General features: G+C 37.9%; 1 protein-coding gene across 1 annotated transcript in view; it reads left to right on the top strand.

Moving 5' to 3' along the window:
- The first annotated feature begins 2,409 nt into the window (after nt 1-2,409).
- LOC130078384 (cadherin-18-like) overlaps nt 2,410-13,974 on the top strand; it is an 84,314-nt gene continuing 72,749 nt past the window's right edge. The window contains exons 1-2 of the mRNA XM_056243871.1: nt 2,410-2,578; nt 9,586-10,061. Coding sequence (XP_056099846.1) covers nt 9,831-10,061 — 231 coding nt within the window. The 5' untranslated portion in view covers nt 2,410-2,578; nt 9,586-9,830. The remainder of the gene's footprint in view (nt 2,579-9,585; nt 10,062-13,974) is intronic.

Here is a 13,974-nt window from a genome sequence, read left to right as displayed (position 1 = left end):
GAGGATCCACCCGAACCTTCATGACAAAATATATACATTTGTTAGCAGTGAGTAGTTTGTCATATTCATTGAAAAGTCTCTCTCTCTCTCTCTCTCTCTCTCTCTCTCTCTCTCTCTCTATATATATATATATATATATATATATATATATATATATATATATGGACATTGGGACAATCTTAAATACCTTAAGAATAGCAGGACAGTGTGCAATGTGGTCTTTTGTTTTGCTGCTCTAGGCTTATGAAAGTGACATATGAAAGCGTGTGAGGACGGGCCTCGGAACAAATCCTCCACCTAAACCCAATTAAACATGCATCTCAATGGAGCCTTGAATGGAGAGAAGGCATTTCAGATATTGGATTGAGATGTTTATATAATATTATGTAAGTAAGCGTAAAATCAGAGGCTTTCTCGCACTGGAATGTATCCTGCATTTGGTGCCATTTGAACAGTGAATTCAAATGCTGTTGTGTAAAGATCATAATCCTCTTGCAGGCATCTTTGCTCTCAAAGTCAACAGATGTTCAGTTGTGAAGATTCAGTTCTTTAACTTCACTTTTTCACTAGTCATCAGAGTTGATTTTGAGTTTAAGTTAATTTTTTGTGAGTTTAGATTAATTTATTTCTGGTTCAAGAATGCATTTAGTTTAAAATGATGTCAGATTGAATATATCAGTCTTTGTTTTCATTGTCTGATACACCCAAACATATTCACTGCAAAATAATTTGCTACACAAATGGTTTAAATTACATTTATTTAAATATGATAAAATTAAGTATTAAATTAGTTTAATTCAAGGCCACAGAAACTGTGGGTTCTTTGCAATTTACCAAAACTTCATTGTTTAAAACTTATGAATTTTATTTAATTAGTTTTAAAAGACGTTTTTGTATGAATTTTTATTAAAAACATTTATTCTGATTTCTCATTATGAGCACCATTTAAAGATGACTCAAAAGGTAATGGAACTTAATGGAAATGTGTTGTCAGTCTTTAAAAAAAGACATATACTCTTCATTCACATTATGGTTTACTTACAATATTGCAAAAATAAATAAATCTATGGAGGAAAAAAAAAAGAGAGGTAAAAAATGGAAAACATTTCAAATGTGTGAGTGAATGTGGTCATTTATCTCCACTTTTGACACCCACTCATGCTTAAACTCCACCTTAAGGTTTGACATAAGATTCATCCAAGTGAATAATCTGTTTTTTCCCCACAATTTGCTGAGCAATGATCTGGTCTTTTCAATATCCAAACTCCTATTTTGCTGTCTTATGCATATCTTCACAAACACCATCAGTATGTCTAATAGTTAGTCAGCTGATGTGATGTTTTTTGTTGTTGTTTCATTTTAACCCCATAACACTTACACAAGTCACTAGCTCAACAGATTTGTTTCCTAAGCAACAAGCCTTAAAAAAAAAAAAAAAAAAAAAAAAAAAAAAAATCTGTCAAATCTGTGTTTATCATAGCATAAACTTGGGACACCTGGTCTTTAATTGTTTTATAATTATGTTAGCTTTAGATATGCCATGATTAATTAGTGATATGATAGTTTAAAAAAAAGAAAAAGAAAACCCCTTCTAACATTATATTATTTTATATCTATGCACAATTAAGTATACTTTAAAATTGCAATCAAAATATACATATATTGACAGCATTTGATATCTTTCTGCATCTTCATTTTACACATAAGCCATCCTCAAGCCCACCTGCAAGGACACCAGCAGAGATGAAAAAAGGGTGGAGAGAATGTAAATAAATAAATGGAGTCGAAAAGATAAATCATCAACCTGTGCTGGTGTAGAGCCTGAAAGGAAAGGGGGGAACCTGGAGGTAAATGATGGATAGCCTCCGAGAGCAAGCTGAGAGTTTGATGACTCGGAGTTGCGGTACATAAAGCTCCTTCTCCCTCAAGGCCTTTGTTTTATCACATTTTATTTTACCTTTCCACAGAGCTACTGCCCTGTTCCTGATGCCCTCTGTTATGTTATGAGCTGACAGAGCTTCCTCCTGGAAAAAAAAATGGCCTTCGGTCTTGAGGGGCTCAGCATACACACGCTTCACATCCCTCTTGCTTTCCCCACGCTCCCTATATTATTAATTAGGTTTCCTTCTGGAGCCACATTATTGCCTTAAACCAAACAATGCCTGCACTGCTCACCACTGAGAACATGTGTGCCTCTCCTTGCTGCGAATGGAGGGGGAGAGAGAGAGAGACTAGAAGATAAAGTGAGGGAGGTAGAGTCAGATATGTAAAGCAAGAGTAAGGGAGAGAGCGAGCGAACGGATAGGAAATGTGAGAGGGGAAAAAAAGCAGAGCTGAGTTTCCCCGTGTGTGTGTGTGTGTGTGTGTGTGGATATGACAGCGCGTGTAACCGGCCAATCAGAGCGCGCCTCCTGAGCTGCAGCAGGCTGGCAGATTTGGGAGCTCTAGCGGATCTGTTCTGGACTGGATTGTGTTGCTGCACACATACTCTCTGTGTGATTTAAAAAATGTGGTGGAACATCAGGAGCGCTCCTCCATATTCCAAAGCCTTGTCATCTTTTAAGGAAAGACTGAGAAGGTAAGAGGCACTCTGTGTGCTTTTCTTTACTCATCTGCTGATTGAAGCTGGCTGCCTCTGTTTGCCTGGCTTCTGGTGAGGAGGCATTCAGAGAAAGTCTGGGAGTTGTTCTAGTGTACACGTGGTCATAGACGAAACGGAGCAGCGGGACGAGGGAAGGAAAGCAGTGTCTGTCAATTGATCTGTGCCTCTTTCATTACTCCAGTACTTTATCGTGGCTGCATGTAATTCTTCAGAGCTCTGTCTCACTTTCCAGTGAACAAAGCACAGCAAGTGAAGCTGTTGGAAGTCCTTGTGTCTGATTCTCTAGTGCTTCTTGATTGCTTCGTGAAAATGGACGGCAAGCTTTCTTTCTACATATATTTAATGTATTCTTTTAATTTTTTTATTTTTTTATTTACTGCTAATCACAGCTATGATGATAAAGAAATGGTTGCAGTGGACTTCAAAACTCCACATTGCTTAATTGTTATATTTTTTTAATGAGTGTGCTGTATACAGAAGTGCATTCTTTATTGTTCTTAGAAAAGCATTCAGAGTAAATTGTGGGTGCCTAACAATCAGACATTGAGGGTTGTCAGACAATGACTATGTGATTAGACCAGCCTGATGCAAGGGGGAAGTGGCATGCTTCAACCAATGCCTCCATGCAGTGGACATGCCAAGGTGACAAATACACATCAATGGATCCCTGGAGTCCCTCCCCCGATATTACTAATCCTGTAGCTGGCAATCAGTCTCATCATCACCTTTTCCTCATGCCTCTGGATTTAGTGCAGACGGCAGGGAGAGCTTTCAGGTTACGAAACCACTTCAGTTCTATATAAAGAACTGCAATTTATTGCTGAGAAGTGAATAAGACATAAGAAGTAGAGAGAAAAAATATTAAATTGAATAAAGTGGGCTAAATCAACTACACTGGGGAAATTTTACTGCTTCATGTCTCGAAGGTTCTCTATGATGCATGAGCCGACTTCAACATGGAAGGAATACTCTGGGTTTAGTACAAGTTAAGCTCAATTAGCATAATTTTGATTTTACAAAAAAAAAAAAAAACTCTTACTGTGAGGCACTTACAACGGAGGTGAATGGGACCAGTTTAAAAGCAGAATGAGACACGTGAAACTTTTATAAACACGCTTAAGCTTGTGTATTATTAAGCTGCAAAATTTTTCTCATGATTTTTATGGTAATTTTAGGGTTTTAGGTGTTATGTTGTCAGTGCAACCAACGTAGTTGTAAAATTGGATATAACTTTACACACCAAAGGTTAGTATGTGAACATCACACTAAAATAATATGTAGTATATTGGCTATACTATTGAAATAAAGGGGGTTTTAATATTTGCCTATTGGCCCCATTCACTTCCACTGTAAACGCCTTATTGTGACCCAGATTTTTTCTTCTTTTAAAGAAAAGGAGGGGCAAGTCTAAACTAATTTTTGTAGTAAGTGCTGTCAGTTGAGCTTAACTTGCACTGAACCCGGAAAATATTCGTTTAGCACTATCTCACAATACAGAATGACTGCTAGATTCAAATTCCATCAGTGACGTTTCTTTTAATTTGCATGTATAAATAGATTAATTCAAGCAATGAGTGGGGTAGAGAGCCGACAGGAACAAACATGGAAAAATGTCATTGTGAGAAGACGCCTCTCAGCCACTGTTCCATCCGAGCCTCACTCCATTCCAATTAGAATCCTAATTAGCTGTACTGGATTCTAATCAGTATTACAAATTTGTTTTGAAGACCTCAAGAAACCTGCGTGAATCACTCGAGACCCCTTTGCTTTTGAAGTGCAGAACAAGGGCATGCGTGTTATCGGTGCCTCCTGGCCTACTGTGCTTTTAGGTGTTGCTGGAGCAGTGTTTTGTTCACATGTGTAACACATTTTTTTCTTGCTAAGAAAGTTCATTATTTAACCTTTGTGTTTTGACAGTTGTTCCTATGAATCTCAGCTTAATTCACTTAACTAATGAATTGATTCTTTTAATCAAATTCACACTACTGCATGAGTCCAAAAATACAAATGAAAAAACACTTTTTAATAAGGCTTAAATTGAAATTGATCATTATATAAAATGGTCACATTGGTCTATGTCTTGGTCTAGACATCAATATTACAGATAGATGCAGCTTGCATGACAAATTGGAAGGATGTGGGTTAAGCACCTGAGAACTTTTACAACCATCTGTTTTAACATAAACCACTGGAACATCATGAAAGGAAAGGGAGCTGTCACCCAGTATTAGTCAAAATGCACTCAAAAAGCAATTTCTTTTCAAGGCAACACAATAAGCTTGAAAGAGCGAGTAAAGGCTTTGCCCTCCCTCCTCCTCTTGAAAAATCTTCAGCAAGACTCAGTAAATAAATTGCGCTTCTGATTGAGCAGATGGACATTATTCTGAATGAGAAGCTAGCATATTCATTTCCCTTCAAAACTAGACTCGGGCTTATGCTTTTATTCTTTGCGATGAAAGTTTTTTTTGCTCGTTTTCTTTCATGTTTAGCCAGTAAAAAGCAATCGCCATATTTCCTTTTAAAAGATGTTTGTTTTTTAAAAGCACATCTGGATCACATGGAAACTTTTTTTTAATATGGAATGCAAAATAGATAAACTAATTTACATAATTAGAATTTAATTTGTGTGTAATTAGCATACATTGATGAAACTGGGACTGTTTTTTTATGTTCCGTTTTGAGACAGTAGTGTCCAATCCAACATTTATCCACTCATGCCCCCATTAATTGAGTTACAATGTGTCAAAAATTCTGAGATTCCTTGTGAAAAAATCTCAAAATACGATCCATTCCTATATGACAAACACTCTGTCCAGTGGCCTGAGGCCAATTGTCTGGTAATTATTATCAGACTGGTGTCCAGAGTTGCATCAAGCATTTTTTGGTCAGGAAGTTCGGTCTGGACTCGCTCCATTGAGGAGTAATTATGATCAGTCAAAAAAATTTCGGGGCAATCAAATTGCCTGGGCGGGCTTTATACGATGATGGACAGATGATCTGCAGGGATGTAATCATCACGTTATCAAAGAGCGCTTAACTGGTTTCCCTCAGAGATGACTGCCGCTGGAGAACTGAGATGTATAGATTCCGCTATTGCGTCTGTTGTAAAAGAAATCGACAGCGCATTCATTTTAATAGACGAACAGAGAACTGCGATCAAGGCATTTGTCGATCGGAAAGATGTGTTTGCCGTCCTTCCTACGGGATTCGGCAAAAGTTTAATTTATCAGCTGGCTCCGATGGTCACTAAGAAGATGGGACGCAATGAAAACTCTGTGGTCGTTGTGGTTTCTCCTTTGGTCGCACTCATGGAGGACCAAGTAAAAGAAGCAACACTCGTTATTTTACTTCTTCCAGCGTGTGTGCATTTGAGTTCTGTAGTTGACAACTGTGCTATGCAAAGTAGTTAACTTACTGCGTTGCTCTCATTGGTTGTAGGTCTATCCAATTGAGTGTAGAGTTTTTTTTTTCCTGGTTCGGTTAAGACACGCCTCATAATCAAAGCCCTATGGAGCAGTATCAGACTCACATTCTGACTAGAATATGAGTATGACGAAGGCAGGCTACATCACAATCATTTATAGTTCAAAATGCAAGTCGGAGACTGTTCTTCATATGAGTTTGTTTGTGTATATACAGTACAGACATCTATTATCTACTAAACTAATCTTCCTGAGAACCTCTCTGTCATCTCTGAACATTGTTTAGAATCTTTAATGATTCTAGTCCTCGAATTTGACTAATAGTCTGTTGGTGGGGATTTTCGAATTATTCTTTTTGAAGTTACATCATTACACCAGTAGGTGGTGATACGTCACTGTGTTTTACTCACTTGTCTCACTGACTTTGAATCATCCACCCAATGGATTTATTCAAAAACATTGATTCATTCATAAGCAAACAAGTGTCTGGCTGCATCCTAGGTGGAAAAACAGTATGTAGGGCCCTATGATTTCCGCAATGCAGAAAACGCAGCCAGAATCGCGGAATCCAGTCATAAAAACTGAATTACTGTACAGTATAATGTGGAATTTTACCGAATTTGTCAATTTTGATGGATAAATAAAAAGCAAGTCAGTACACTTAAATCAAATTGCGATATAGAGTGTCTGAATATTAAACAGCAAAAAGACTATTTAAATATGAATCCTGCATGTTCTTTGGGTCTGTTTGAATGAATGGTGCAGATGTGCGGTTTCATCACACACACACACACACACACACACACACACACACACAGAAGCACGCGTGACGCTCGCTGTGTTTTCAGCCGCCTCTATATGAGGACATGAATGCATAAACTTCATCTTCAGAGCCGCTCTGAGGGTCACTATAAGTAAAAAAAAAAACAAAAAAAACGGAATCCAGAAAAAAAAGGAAACAATGGAATTTGAGAAAAAAAATTCAACAGATTTCATAGGGCCCCAAGTATGTGACAAAAGAAGTATGTCTGAATTCACAGTACTCATAAAAGAGTTGGCAAAAGTACCCAGATGACCTACTTCTTCCGGCGAGATTCTGAAGTGTGCATACGACGGACACTGTACTATCCCATGAGGCCATGCGAGAGGATTTGTGAATGGCGGTGACGTGACACAACTGACGCTGGTAGGTCACACGATAAATGACAGCTCCAGATTTTATTCATACTACACACTTTCATACTATATAGAAATTGTTTGGCGGCCATGAAATTACTTATTCAAAATAAGTATCTAGAGTATGTGATTTTGGACGCAGCCCCTGTCTTTATGAGTGAGTCATTGAAACATTCTCTAACCGATTTGTTCAAAAACACTGATTCATTCAGGAATTAAATAAGTTAGTCTTTAAATCATTCACTCAATTGATTTGTTCAAAAACACTGATTCATTTATAAACTAACAAGTGCCTTGTACTGCATCCAAAATCGCATAGGCTACTTCCCTATATAGTAGGTGAAAATCAGTATGTGACGAGTACAATGTCTGAATTCACAGTACTCATCAAAGAGTAGGCAAAAAAGTACCCGGATGGCTAGAAATAAGTACCTAACATTTCGGACACAGCCCCTGTCTTTATGAGAGCATCACTAAATCATTCGCTAACGGACTGTTAACTGTTTTTTTTCAAAAACAGTAATCCATTTAATCGATTCTTTTAGGAATGAAACATCACTGCTGTGTTGCTCGGACACTCGCAACAATTGATTGTTTGGCGCTGTTCGTTGGGATCTATTTTCATTTGCAGAGCAAAAATGGATGAAGTAATTGGCAATAGTGTGTCTAAACTTACTCCGTATTAACTCCTTGTTTATTCAACTGTTATAAGAATGCGGCCTTGTACCTGAATGACTCTGTATGCTACAAAATAAACATTATTCAAGTTTAGGCGGTAAAAGCCTGTTCTTAACAATAACTGATGTTTGCTCTTCTGAGTAGTACAGAGGTTTCGGGGTTCAAAAGCACCATTACACTGATGCTTTTCTAAGGAAACAGAGAATATAAAGTTATCTTTTGAACTTAAAAAGAGGATTCTATAAAACCTTGTGATTTATTTTTTTTACTCACAGTGCATGAAAAATATTACCAGTGACAGAATGGTGGCACTTATTCTCCTACTGAGTGGTCCGGTTAGTGAATTTAGGACACTAAAAAACTTTACAATGAGCCTTTTCTTCTTATTCATTTGCTAATTAAATATACAGTTACCCCAACAGTATGGTTTATAGCAGTTGCTTTTGAAAGAAACTGATGTGTTGACCTGTAATTTCTCAAACTCTAGTCTTGAAGAACATGCTAATGGGCTGTTAAACCTAACATAACCAAACTGTTTTTTTTTATTCTCTTAGTCAAGCTGTTATGACTAAAACTTCTAGAGAATAATAATTATTTCTGTTAGTTCTGCCAGTGTTGGTGGTCTCTCAACGATTCTCTCAGCATGTTCATCATTTTATATATCAGTGAGTCTTTCATTGAGATAATAGCTATAACAACAAGCACTTTTAATGAAATTCATTCAGACTCATATCGCAGTGTCTTAGATTCATTCATCAATTCTGACCACTTGTCTACTGAATTATTGCCCTATGTGGGAAAATTAATTCACATAATAAATACACATCCTAAAATGCTGAATCTGGGCAATATCAAATACAATTTCTGTAAAATGTCTGCAAAAAAAAGTTTTTTTGAGAGATTCAAGTTATATTCACATGTCATGCTGACATGTTTCCTCACAAACAAATGGGAGTTTCTCAGATATCTCACTGTCAGTTTGTGTTGCACCATGAAATATTTATTCCGGTCATATGTTAGACCCCTGGGACAAGGCTTCAGCATTACTGTGACTATTTTAAACACGGCTTGGAAATGAAATGTTCAGATGTAGCTAAGTTGACAGGAAATACCCCCCACCCCCCCCCCCCCCCCCTTGCAGCGTTTCTATTGTCATTTGTTTATTTGTTCTTTGCTTTTTTTAGCATCTTAGCGACATCGCAATTTCCATTCGTTTCGAAAAAGTCTAACCCTAAAGCACTTTCACTCACTTATGTCAATAACCCTCATGCCGTCGTCAAGGAATGAAGAGCACAGTTTCTCTTCAACAAGTGTTGAATCCGAATTGTCAGGGAGGCAGAAGAGATGAGAGCTATCTTTTTTTTTTTTTTTAGGTATCCATGGACATGCATTGCAAACCATTGATCCTCGAAATGCCGTTCAGCCGTTTGAATAAACTCGCCACGCTGGAGCTTTCATTACACGTCCCGTGCACCAGCAGTCATGATCTCTGCTGTTATACGGGAACAGCTGTTCCATCAAAAATGTATTAGATGTTTCATTGAAAGGCAGCAAGATCGCAATATGTGCTTTTAGGCCAAATTTAATATCTTAGGTCTTCACAGGCAACAGTTAATCTGAAATTTTTGTGGAATTAAAATGTAATCGCTGGCTGTGTTTCATTTCTCCCTCCATCAAAGTACAGTTTGTCCTCTTTCCTTCACACAGATGTTTTGTGGAAATCTGCCATTGCCTCCAGTGAGTCTCCAGTTGACGGCGACTCCCCAACGAATCAACACGTCTTGCTCTTGGCCCACGATGTGAGTGCTGCCCGCTGGGTCTCTGCTACAACAGGATTTTAAACCATGGCCGTCCTGCGAACTGGTCCGATCGGCGTCTAGAGCCGCCCACCGTGAGAGAGACCTCTGTCTGGGTGAGCGAGAGCGGGAGTTCAAACGTTGCGACTCTTTAACATGAGAGCAGCCAGCAGTCCTGCCTGTCTGTCCCCTCTGCTGCTGTGCCTATGTGTGCTCCAGAGGAGCTATGGGACCCCTTCTCTACCCAGCCCCACGTTCACCCACAACCAGACCAAACTGCCCGACGGCGACAAGGACTCGCACCATCGTCCCAAACGAGGCTGGATCTGGAATCAATTCTTCGTTTTGGAAGAGCACATAGGGCCGGAAGACCAGTACGTGGGGAAGGTAAGAGTCCTTTCATTGTTTCGATCTGTGTGCAGGTGTGGGAAACGTGCTTAAAGGTTTGGTAGGCACATTTTTTTTATAAACACTTTTTTTCATACTGGCTGAAACATCTTGATAGCAATCAATAATAGAAGTGGTCTGAATATTAAATGATTTAATATGGACATGGTCAAAATATGTATTATACACACACACACACACACAAACAAACATATATATATTACATTTATTATACATACATAATCATATTTATATGGGATATGTTTGTCAATATATGGATTTGTTCCTTTTTCAGATAGGTTTCACATACTTTATATGAGCATATTAATTCATATTGATATTTCATATATATATATATACATATATTACATTTCCGTATGGGAAGCCTCGAAATTGCCTACCCTACCTTTACACTGTGCAGGTGATTATCTGAAATAAACCTTGTATGGTTTGTTGAGAAAACAGTTCCTTAAAAAAGCAGTGTCTTAACTGAGAGACATTGGCTGTACGTCATGTTTTTGGACTATAATTGAAATGTGCAATGCCAATGTATTCCTGTAATCATATTTTCTTAGAAGCGAGTAAATAGTGCAGGTGCCTAATCAGAAACAAAATCCATGTTTCTCCAACAGCATGTTTTTGTCAGAAAATGGATTTGGCTTGCAAATTAAAGACTGACCTGTGACTGACATCCACCCTCCTAATAAGAACATAATTATTTTGACTGTCGACTACAGAGAAACGAGAGGATCTAGAGGCCTTTTTTTTAGTCTCTATTTATTCCATTGTCTTCTTACGCAAAGTTGGAGACAGCTAACATGTTCTTATGATAATCATTTGAAGCACCTTTTATTCTGTGACTCCGGAAAAATCCAGAGATCCCTCTGCGGCTTATAAACGTCAGCAGCGGTACAATCAATTATTTTGCCCATTCGGTTCTGTGAATACTGGCCTAAACTGTCGTTTCAGATGAAACCACTTTCATGGTTTGAAATAATACAGGGTGACACTGACAGCTTTTGACATTGACTCAGCAAGGTGGAGGTTAAGTGAAGATAGCAGAGTTTATGAAGAAATGGCTGAGGAGCCATCAATTGTCTACACCTACATCCCTTTAGCCTCGTGAGACCATCCTGATCTCGCGAGCTTTCAAGGTTTCACTCGCAGATCAGTCTGGATACTTTCCGTTAAATAAATTTTGGGAGCAGTTCACCAAACGAACGTCCAATCAGCGTTGGCTTTGAGGCGGGTTGAGGTGTGACGCAACGAGAAGCGCGTCAGTTCAGTCTAAAGAACATGTCGGCTTCAGCGGATGAAACTAGCATCAGCGTGGCTATCGAGCAAGTTTTATCGGAATTACAGAGTATTTCTTCACTGAAAGAAGAGCAAAACACTGCTCTGGAGGCTTTTCTCAGAGGAAAAGATACGCTCTGTTAGTACGTCATATGCTTCGTTGATCTGATTGGTTGATTTGGCCCGTCTATCACCAACATAGGCCAATCAGCTAACCAGTATTTTCGCCCCTTACCAAAACTACTTCAACGGAAGGTTTCCAGATGGATATGCGGAGCAAATCCATCTGGCGGAGTCAGGTTAACATCCCTTAGGAACTGAGCCAAATGTGTGTGTGCCATGTTCCTTTAAGCACCAATGGACAGGTTGCTTCAGATCTGCACACTTGAGTGAAAATACAGACATGTGTATGTGTGCTAGGGATGTGAAACAATCCCATTTCTATAATGGTCCCATTAACATTTTTTTTAGTACTTATAAGAAAAAAAAACAATTGAAAAAAGTTGCTATTTGAACAAACAGTACTCTAGATTAGTTAAGGATAACAGTCAGCTCAGGATTTGACTACACTGGTCCCACTTTTCATTCACTGAAAAGAACTATAGAAAGAATGACTCGTAGGATTCACTTTCTGTAATTGGATTACTGGTTGTGCTATATGGTTTTGATTCACTGACAAGAACCGATTCATTATAGTAATTGGTTTTGTAATTGGATTACACTGATTTTGATTCACAGAGAAGAGCTGGCTTATAAAATAGTCATTTGTTCTGTAATTGGTCTACCAGTCGTGCTGTATGGTTTTGATTCACTGACAAGAACTGATTCATTAGAGTAATTTGTTTTGCAATTGGACTACATTCGTGTTATATGATTTTGATTCACTAAATAGAAACACTCATAAGACTGAATCTTTTGAAAGTCTGACCACACTGGCTGTGATGTATTCACTGAGAAGAACTGACTCATAAGAGAGATTAGGCATAGGAGAGATTTGACTAGAATTGGACTGCACTAGTCAGACTGCAAATAGTATTTTTAAACTTAGTTTTTAAACATCAGTGGAGTCGATTCAATTGAGCTCTTGTTGCAGCAGAACAGACATGCTTAGCACCTTTCTGTAAGCAAAGTGTGAGAACATTCTTACTTGTATTGAACTGCGAAATATGAAGCCAAACAGGGCCCTTGTTCTGCTCACATGGGTGCCACTTAATTTTTATGCTGCTGTGGTGTGACCTGTCTGTAAGATATTTGAGTGAGCTGAATATTTTCTCTCAGGCTTTCTTAAACTGCATTGACAGAAATGGGTTGAGGCTCTCAGTAGCCTCCTACACTCCTCTCTTTTTTTCACACCTTCTCCTGTCTGGTCCCTTCAGACCACCATCTTTTCTTCTCTCCACTTCAGTGGTCAGACAAAAAGACGTTTTGGGGGCCCAGACAGACCTGTTCTACTAAAACCTAAAACCCTGCCTGTCCTCAAATATCTAGTTATGGGAACATAAACTATGTCACTTTATAAACACAGATGAGAAATTACAGTGGGATCATATTTTGTGGGTTAGAAATGGAACATACACATGATATTTGATTAGACAGAAATTATTCTGAAATGTGTTGGCTGAAATACAATTCGACACCCGCACAGCTCTGAAAACTAGTGATTTTGTTACTGTTTGGCCATCGTTATTTCATAAAAAAAGAAATTATGGTAAATTACAAAAAGCAAATGAATAATGTATGATTTTTAAGGTTCCCTAATGATTTATTGCATAATGTTTTTACTATGTCAATGTTTGTTGGATTTTTCTTTTCTTTTTCTTTTTTTTTGGGGGGGGGGGGGAGTGTGTGTGGGGGATGGGGATCCTTTTCCAGGGAAATTATGTGAACCGTGTTAAATGTTTGTATTTATTAATTTTACACAGTTTTTGTCTTTTGTACAAAAATGTCTTATAAATTTAATCAGTATGTTTCCATCATATTGCATTTATTAATTGGAGTCAACTTTTTTCTGACTAAAATGGCATATCATTATATAGTTGATGAAAATAACCTCTAAGAGTCCAAACCAAATTTTCAATCAGGAGGACTCCAAAATAGGGTGAATTATAGTTAATTAAGTACTGGAATCAGTCTTTCAACACTTAACCCTTGAGCAAAACACTGTATTGTGCTTTGCAAAATAGCATCAGCCAAATGAAAAATAAAAATTATATATTATATATTTAATTCAATTCACATTAATGTGTAGAGCTCTTTTCACAATACAAATAGTTTCAAAGCAGCTTTACAGAGAAATGCATGTTTCTACATTGCAATTTAGTGTTATCTGTTTTGTGTTAGTGTTATCTACTGTGTCAAAGGAATGTTCATTTGTCAAAAATGTACAGTTCTAAGATAATTCAAATCATGCAGTTAGCTAATACCATGTATTAATTTAGACAGAAACAATGATCTCATTAAAGCAATTATTACAAGTTGTGATCATAATGATTACAAAATATAGAAAATTTGGCTGTGGTGCATGTTGAGTCTTCTGAAGCCCTCGCAAGGGTTGGCGTCATCTCTTCAGGTGTTGGGTTATCTGAAATCTTTGTAAGAGGCTGGATCCAAACTGGAGCTG

Source organism: Rhinichthys klamathensis, unplaced genomic scaffold (assembly GCF_029890125.1).
Source record: "Rhinichthys klamathensis goyatoka isolate OS25496 unplaced genomic scaffold, OSU_Roscu_1.1 h1tg000858l_1, whole genome shotgun sequence".
NCBI classification, from domain to species: Eukaryota; Metazoa; Chordata; class Actinopteri; order Cypriniformes; family Leuciscidae; genus Rhinichthys; species Rhinichthys klamathensis.
The sequence above is the reverse complement of the archived record's forward strand: the minus strand, read 5'-3'. Positions and strand labels throughout refer to the sequence as shown.